The sequence below is a fragment of the Solea senegalensis genome, unplaced genomic scaffold, assembly GCF_019176455.1.
Source record: "Solea senegalensis isolate Sse05_10M unplaced genomic scaffold, IFAPA_SoseM_1 scf7180000014654, whole genome shotgun sequence".
Lineage (NCBI taxonomy): Eukaryota > Metazoa > Chordata > Actinopteri > Pleuronectiformes > Soleidae > Solea > Solea senegalensis.
The window spans coordinates 112,962-121,196 of NW_025321090.1; the positions used below are offsets into that span (position 1 = coordinate 112,962).

Below are 8,235 nucleotides of genomic sequence, written 5' to 3' on the forward strand. Positions count from 1 at the left end.
TTCAGCATCATGATGGACTGTTTCCCTCTCTGTTAACTTTGCATTTACTTACCAAGCAGATTGGGAGGTGACCAGGTACTTTTTTTGTGTGAATCTAAATCTCAGGGAGTACACAGCTACATCAGTCATGTCATTTTCTCTCACCACAGGCGAGACAGCTGGTCTGTCAATCACTCTATTGTGGAAAAAAAAAGGATGACTACACAGTTGGCACTAAGGTGCCCTTCAACAATGGCCAATCAAATCCAAGCAGAAGACAAATGGACCTAAGAGAACGCTGCTTTTGTGTGGGAGGCGATATGAATGTGCCAAATACAATTTAGCAGAACTCCAGTTGCGTTGCCAAAAAGGCAGATGGTTTTTTTAAAGTTGCTTTGGAACACTCTTCTTTATCACAATACGTTCAGAACGTGACAATATGCACTGAGATATTGAGCTTCAGGTTTACAATTTGCAAGTCGAAAAATATCCGATGTGATTTTTTTGGGGTGTGTTTATACGAGATAAGGTGTGAGTTATGTACGACCTAAAGATGTGTGTGCGTGATTTTGTGTGCAGAATAGTATAACAGAATAGCAATCTGTTACTTTTACGATTGCACTGGGTCATAGTTTCAATAAATGTGAATTACAGATTTTGCCTTTAACGCTTCCATGCTGGACGTGGCAGGCAGCGTAATTAAAAACTGCACATGAAAGTGCCATATCATTTTTGAGACATACAGTATGTGAAATTATACCAGATGTCTACATAATCTTACAGCTGAGTGTGTGAGAAGCTCACACCACAACAAAACATGCACAATTTCATGTCTAATAGCAAAATAAAAGATAAATGGTCTGTGCAGTTATTCTCAGTATGGAGGGCTCAATTTCAACCCAACATTGTGATACACATGCAGGCGGATTATATTTGTCTTGCTCCTCTGTAAAGCCGGTTATTGGGCTGTTGTGTGTCACACAAGCTGCATACATGGAGTAATGCAATTACCCTGGATTTAACTGGATTTCCCGTCCTGTGTTTTCATAAGGAAACACATTCACATTTATCTCGTAAAAGCCTTACTCACTTGGCTTAATTTTGACGTCTTTGAAACTAAATTAGACAAAAATCAATGTATGGGACACTGTTAAAAGCGGAGCATTTCCTGGTGATTACGGCAAGCTCACTAATGAGATCAACCAGTGTACCAAGGTTAAATGATAAGGTCTTTTTTGAGACACTGACCTCATCTTAATGTAAACGGCAGCACATGGCTGTTTCCAAAGGGCAAGTCTGCCATTAAGCAGAATCCAAGATTAAAGGAAAGATTTCTCGATTTACCACATAAAATTTAAGCGGATGAAAAAAATATATATGTGCTGTTTGGTGAATCAGACATGATTCAAGCTTCTTCTTTTTTTCCTTTTAAGCTTGAATGTTTTCATCTCAATGAATCTATTTTCTCATTATCTCTTACAGTTACACAGCAGTTGCAATGCCGATGCTGTACAATACTCGCTACAGCTCCAGGAGAAGGGTCACAGTAATGATCTCTGTGGTGTGGGTACTGTCTTTCGCTATTTCATGTCCTCTGTTGTTTGGCCTTAATAACACAGGTAAGTGAGAGTGCACATCTGCTACACTATCTGTAAAGCAGTCCTTTTCTTTACTTCACCGGGTTAGGGCTAAAGTGGTGGAGCAGTAATACTGGTCTACTGTATTATTCATCCATGCTTTCCACTGCACAATGCAGTTTGTACGCTGTAGATACTTAAACATTGTAAATCATTAATGGACATGTTAAAAATGACACCTTTGTAAATGGTTTCATCATGTTTGCATTTTTCTAAAGCAGATTGGTTGCTTATTTCACAGAGTGGAGGCTTCAAAGAAAGATTGCAGTTAAACTGGGTTCCAGGCAGTCATTTAAAAAAAAAAGAAGCATGCAATGAAATGTAATCAATATGCTGTAGCGTACAATATGTTTACAGTGTCACTGATGTTTAAACTGTAGTCTGAAAGCATATAGAAAGTGCATGTAAAGTGAAGGAGGCATTTGTCGTTCCAAACACAGATTAAGACAACGCTGTATTTGTGTAATGATGAACAGCAGGGCAGTTTAAAAGGAAATGAACAGAAGTTTCCCATGGCAACTTCCCATTGCCACCCCTCCAATTTTGTTAACACTGACTGCCTGTTAAGAATTAGTGGTAGCTTTCCTCCTGATGAGTAAATGAAATGTGATGTGTATAATTGGGCTGCTCCTTTAATTTCCCACGTCAGTGGCTAAAACTTGAATGTTATTTTGGTCCACAGGACCAAAGCGTGTGTGAGTGTCAACAAAGTCAGTGGTGTAGCTTTGGTCAAATTCCAGCTTGCTTTAAAAGTGCATGAGCAGCTGGAATGAACAAGCAATTAGGCAGAAAAATAGGATGATATGATCACTACAATTAGCAAATGATAGAATCTCTGTGTAGCATTCTTGATGGCTACAAGAAAGGCTCAGAATGAACAGGGTTGTATTTGTTTAAGCCAGTGGGAGTCAAGCCAAACCAAGTTCTTCATTTTTACTGTTGAAAGTCAGAAAAATCATGATGATTAACACAAAACTGCACGCACAAAAATGATGGAACATCCTGTCTTTATTCATCCTGTTGTTATCTCCACAGCTACTCGGGACGAGTCTCTCTGTGTGATCGCCAATCCGGCTTTTGTGGTCTACTCCTCTATTGTGTCCTTCTATGTTCCCTTCATCATCACTCTGCTGGTTTATGTGCAAATTTATGTGGTCCTGAGGAAGCGCCGGAAACGTGTAAACACCAAACCGAAGCAGCGTATCTGCCAGGCAGTTGACCCTGATGCAGCCACTTCACTGAAGGTGAGCCACTTTAGTCAAATGACTCCCTTTGCATGCTTGCAGTATGAAAAACCTTGCAAAAAAAATCATACCATTAAAATGAATTCATGAAACTGTAATTCAGTAATTCACAGTTGTAAGGGCAGGCGTTTACAGCATTACATTACAGCAAAGGGGAAGACCCAAACAAGATGAGAATGTATTTTCTGTGGGGGGAAAAACACATGCAAGAGGCAGATGATTGAAAGCAGAAGGTTGTTTCGCACCTGAGGCATTTTAAGTGTATTTTTGTTTCGCGTGTGTGTGTGAAGTCGAAAAATGCTTTAACTGGTTCATTCCTGGGAACCAAGTGTAGTGCTAATGTTACATTTACTGAAACATTTCAGTGTCAAAAGCCACCACGCAATACCAACTGGGATGGCCCTCAAATGACCTTTTGATTGATTGAAGTTTACTGACAGTAAAATTCAATGGGCTCCACACAGGAAGCCTGAAGTAATGCTTTTCATGCGGCACACTACATTACTCATGTTAATGCACGGCTTTCCTCTGTGGTGTCTGCATTCATATTGTGTAGAATTAAGTCAAGGGAGCACATCATAATGCACGGGGGTTTGCCGTGAATGCAATTTACATATTACTGTACAGCGTAATGTTGTGATGATCATAATCTTATTATAGACATCGTACATAAAATGAATTTATTCGAGATAAATCAAAAATAATGTGTTGATAGCCTTTAAATCATCTTTGCTTGGACATATCGGGGAACATATCGGAGCTGAGGGCATCTGCTTCTGAGCAAAATCTCCTGAAGTCCTGACACTAATGGTGATGGTGGTTTGTGACCCGGTGAGACTGCTGAAGGATGAAGAATGATGGATCAGATGAGACTGCAAAGGCTTGGTGGTGAAGGGGAGGTGAAGGCTGGGCAGAGCCAGATAACTTAGGCAGACACAGAGAACTTAAACAAAAAACAACGGGATGATTGGCTAATGAGGCGCAGGCAGGCTGCAGAACTATCGGGACAGAACAATGAACAGCTGATCACACTATTGACATGCTGGGAAATGACAGCGAGGAACTCAAAGTGTGCACAGTAGAGAGATGATGAAAATGAGAAGTGTGTAAATATGAGTATGATGGTGTCATAAAACAAAGTACAGTCTCCCTGACTGACTGAAGTTATGTCAGAGCTGGTGTGTGGATTAAACCTTATTATATCTTAAGCAAAAATGTCCCGGTTTCACTGCATGTGTTGAATTACAGAACTTAAATGTTGCCTCCTTCTGCCATCATACCATTAACCCTTTAACGCCTAACCCTTTGCATAACTTAACCATAAAAGGGCCAGAGAATGTCCTGTAACTAAGTGCTTTTGCCCATTTTTCCAGAATAACTTCCCAGATCTGTTAGTTATGTAAAATGTTAAAATACGTTTTAACAATTTAAAATGAAGAAACAAAAAGATTTATTTAGAAAAAACACCAACACGAACAAGAGATTTTGTATGTTAAATTTGAACAGTATAAAATATTTTATAGTTTCTTTGTCTCTATGTGCAAAAACAGGCCAAAAAATGGAAACTCCGGCAACAAAGATGCAACTTCTCAGCCTTTAGAAACCGTTGGATTCTTTCCAATAGCACAAAATTTCGGGTAATTGCACTTGTGTGAATACGTTTGGTATTCAAGGGTTAAAAACACGGCTGACTGACTGCTCGCACCAACCTAGAGGGCGATAAGTTGTTTCTCAAGCTGCACAAAACCTGAGTGATTCCTGTTCCTTTTTCATGTTTTTTTCTCGTGTTTCTGTCAGCTACAGTTGAAGCTGCAGATCAGAGTTTTTGTGAAGCTGCCTTTCAGTCCCTCAAACTCCAAGTAGTCTCATTTGACCCGTGATGCAGCAGGACCTGTAGTGCTTTCACAGGCCCTTTGTCAGTTGTGCTTTTACATTGTATCCTCTCCGTGCCTGACACAGCTGCTTCTCATTCCAGGATAAGTGCACTCATCCAGAGGATGTGAGGTTGTGCACCATGATTGTTAAATCAAATGGGAGTTATCCTGTCAACAAGAAGAAAGTGGTATGTGCGCTTTATTTCTACCTCTGTTTAATTGTTGGAAACAGATTTGTTTTGTCTGTAAAAGATGTAGTGAAGTGTCACCTTGAAGGTTTTTTCTATTTCTCAGAGGAACTATAGCCTGAAAGGGCATTTTTCTGCCTCTGTGAACACAGCAAACCCAAAGACTACATTTATCTATTTGATAATTGATCTTTTTTCGTTTTCCGCTATTTAAATGCCACCCACTCTACAATAAGCTAAATGAAAATTGGCCATCTGCATTCATGTTTTTTTTTTTTTCTTCTTCCTATCCCAACTCTCCTTAGATTTTCATCAAAGATGTAGTTAATGAGGGGGAAGATCTGGAGCTCGATGAGCTGAACAACAGTGGCAGTAGCCAGAAACAGAGGAAGCAGTCACAGTGTGCTCTTGGAGACATCCCGGCCACGAGTCATCAGCTACTGATGCCTGACAAGGCCAACACTAGCCCCACCTCCACGCCACCCACACCACCTGAGGAGAGCCAGAAGGCAGAGAAGAATGGAGATCCAACCAAAGAGGCTCTGAGGGATCCTGCACCTGTCGTGGCTAAAGCCTTCCAGACACAGGCCTTACCTAATGGCAAAACTCAGACCTCTGTGAAAACTATGAACAAGAGGAAGATCTCCCAGCAGAAGGAGAAGAAGGCCACTCAGATGTTAGCCATTGTGCTTGGTAAGTTGGCTCATTATTTTAATTCCCCAGTTAGTATTAATTACTTCCAGCAGCCATTTTCACAGGTCACAGTAGTGAAATCACAAGTCTAAATTATCCAATTAATGGCTGTGGAGTTCCACTTCCATTTTTAGTGGGCGTGCTGGTTCACTGTCACACTGTCCTGATTGCATGAACCGAACAGAACCATTGTCGATATGATCAGTACGGTCGGTGCTTTTTCTGTTCAAACACGTCAAACGAGGAGGAAGCGGTAAAAATGTCCTTTAACACCTAAGTCTCAAAATGTCCAAGTGGACTTTTTTGCTTATTTTAACCATAAAAGAGCCAGAAAATGTCCAGTGAGTGAGTGCGTTTGTCCATTTTTTATTTTGTATTAACAATTTAAAATGAAGAAAAATAAAAAGATTTAAAAAAAAAACACTAGTTGTACATGAACACCAGATTTTGCACGTTAAATTTGAAATTTGAACACCAGAAAACATAACATTTGGTTGAGCTTTCAGGCCAAAAAATGATGAAAACTATGTACAACTATGTTCCAGCTCTCTCCTCTCTGGTGTATAAGATGCTGATTCGCCCTCTTCCTGCAGCAGTGCGAGTAACCACATGTTGGTTTTAACACGCGACTCAGAGCCGTTGGAAATTTTCCGATAGCACAAACCATCACAAAATTACGCCCTGTAAACGTGTTGTCTTCGATACGCTCGGTGTTAAAGGGTTAAGTTCAAATATTTCTGCACATAACTGTTGCAGTGTTATCAATTTTAGCACGTGCAAATCAAGATGTTGTCACCAGCATCACATCAGTGGGGGACTGTTCAAACACAATGAAGCATTCATTTCCTTTGTAAAAGCCTTTAGTTCATTGTCTGCTGTAGCTTGTATTATATATACATATATATATATATATATAGATATATATCACATTAAAAAGATGACTTGAAAATATGATGCAACAAAAGGAAACCATACCTTCAACCTTACAGTCCAACTCATGTTATACATGTGTTTGATGTAGAGGGGTTTTTTTCTGTCTCTTTCCTTTTTTCTCTCTCTCTCGCTCTCTTGTTTCCTAATACTTCCATGTCTTTCCCCAGGCGTATTCATCATATGTTGGCTGCCGTTCTTCATTACACATATCTTGAACACCCACTGCACAAAATGCAAGGTCCCCGCTGAGATGTATAACGCTTTCACTTGGCTGGGTTACGTGAATAGTGCTGTAAATCCCATTATATACACCACCTTTAATGTTGAGTTCAGGAAGGCTTTCATCAAGATCTTGCACTGCTAAACTACAACATCACTCGTCTCACCAGACGAGGGAGGAGTGATGGATTAAAAACGTCTCTCCTTTCAAATACCTCATCCTGCTAAGGAAAAATGCACCACACACGGAAAGCTACGATTTCCTCTTTTGAAGTAAGAGAACTGAGTGAGTGAAGAGCTGACAGTGTCTTACGCGGAAGACACGTGGCTGTTCATGTGAATTGTTTGTGGACTTCAAAAACACTGAATGTAAAATAAGAAATGTCTGTAACGATGACTTGTTTGATGGAGAAAAGAAAATCCTATCATTGTTCTCTAACATTATTGTGCTTGTCAAGTAAGGAGCCATCTGTGTATACCACACACGTACAAGTTGCAAAACGCTATTTATTGTGTGTGTACTCTATGTTTTGATGATGGAAATATTCAGCAAATCTAATAGATATCAAGTCAGTGTTCATTGCAGTGTTAAAACAGATATGTGAGCTCTCTATCTTAAAAACTTTTCACTCATTGGAATGTGTGTTTAAGAGACTATTTACTTGCTGTATAATGTGGCAATGCCAATATCCATATATTTGCAATTTTATAAATTGGGAAATCATATGTTATTATCTTATATTACTACTACTATTCTTTGTTGTATATATTTTTTTCTAAACAAAAATAACTGTGATTTATGCCTGCAATGAAAATGTGATGCATGCTACACTGCTCCTCTACTTGACTTCTCATGAAATGTATGTTTAGCAAAAAAAAGTCCAAAAGATGTCCAATAAATAAAGTTATGAGACACTGTGATGTGCCACATGAAGATCAGTGTGTTCGCTTTGTGCATACAGGCGTCCACTACCCACACACATAAAAATAGCTTGTCATTATTTACAAGCCTCTCTGTCCTGTTCCACGATTGGGCTGCAGTTGAGTAACATACTGGAAGTAACTGAGCACTGTTGCTGTGCACTCGTCCTGCGGCAGACTCTCATGACCTGTGGACTTTTGCAGCTTCCAGGTATAATCATGTGGACGTGTGCGTCAACAGTAGCAGCTCCCCATGCCCTTTGCTTATAAGATAAACATAGCAATTCTGAAATAACACTTGCATCAGTACATCTATGTGTGTTGTTGTTGTTTTGAGCAACATTTTCTATTTATTTATTTTTATTTTACCTTTATCTCACCAGGATAGTCACTTGAGAACTAATTCTCATTTACAATGACGACCTGGGCAAGAAGCAGCACAAAAAGCAAACAATATTAACCCTTAGAACACAGAGCATTTCAACTGCTTTTTAACATTACTATGTTAAAACGTACAGTATATACAGAGGCTATACAGTAAGAATGT

The 8,235-nt window shown here is 39.5% G+C and overlaps 1 protein-coding gene across 2 annotated transcripts in view; it reads left to right on the forward strand.

Moving 5' to 3' along the window:
- drd2a (dopamine receptor D2a) overlaps window positions 1-7,701 on the forward strand; it is a 35,209-nt gene extending 27,508 nt beyond the window's left edge. For both annotated transcript variants that reach the window (XM_044016575.1, XM_044016576.1), the window contains 5 exons: window positions 1,462-1,598; window positions 2,652-2,860; window positions 4,836-4,922; window positions 5,228-5,615; window positions 6,716-7,701. In XM_044016575.1, the coding sequence (XP_043872510.1) occupies window positions 1,462-1,598; window positions 2,652-2,860; window positions 4,836-4,922; window positions 5,228-5,615; window positions 6,716-6,912 (1,018 nt within the window). In that variant the 3' untranslated portion in view covers window positions 6,913-7,701. The remainder of the gene's footprint in view (window positions 1-1,461; window positions 1,599-2,651; window positions 2,861-4,835; window positions 4,923-5,227; window positions 5,616-6,715) is intronic.
- The last annotated feature ends 534 nt before the right edge of the window (window positions 7,702-8,235 follow it).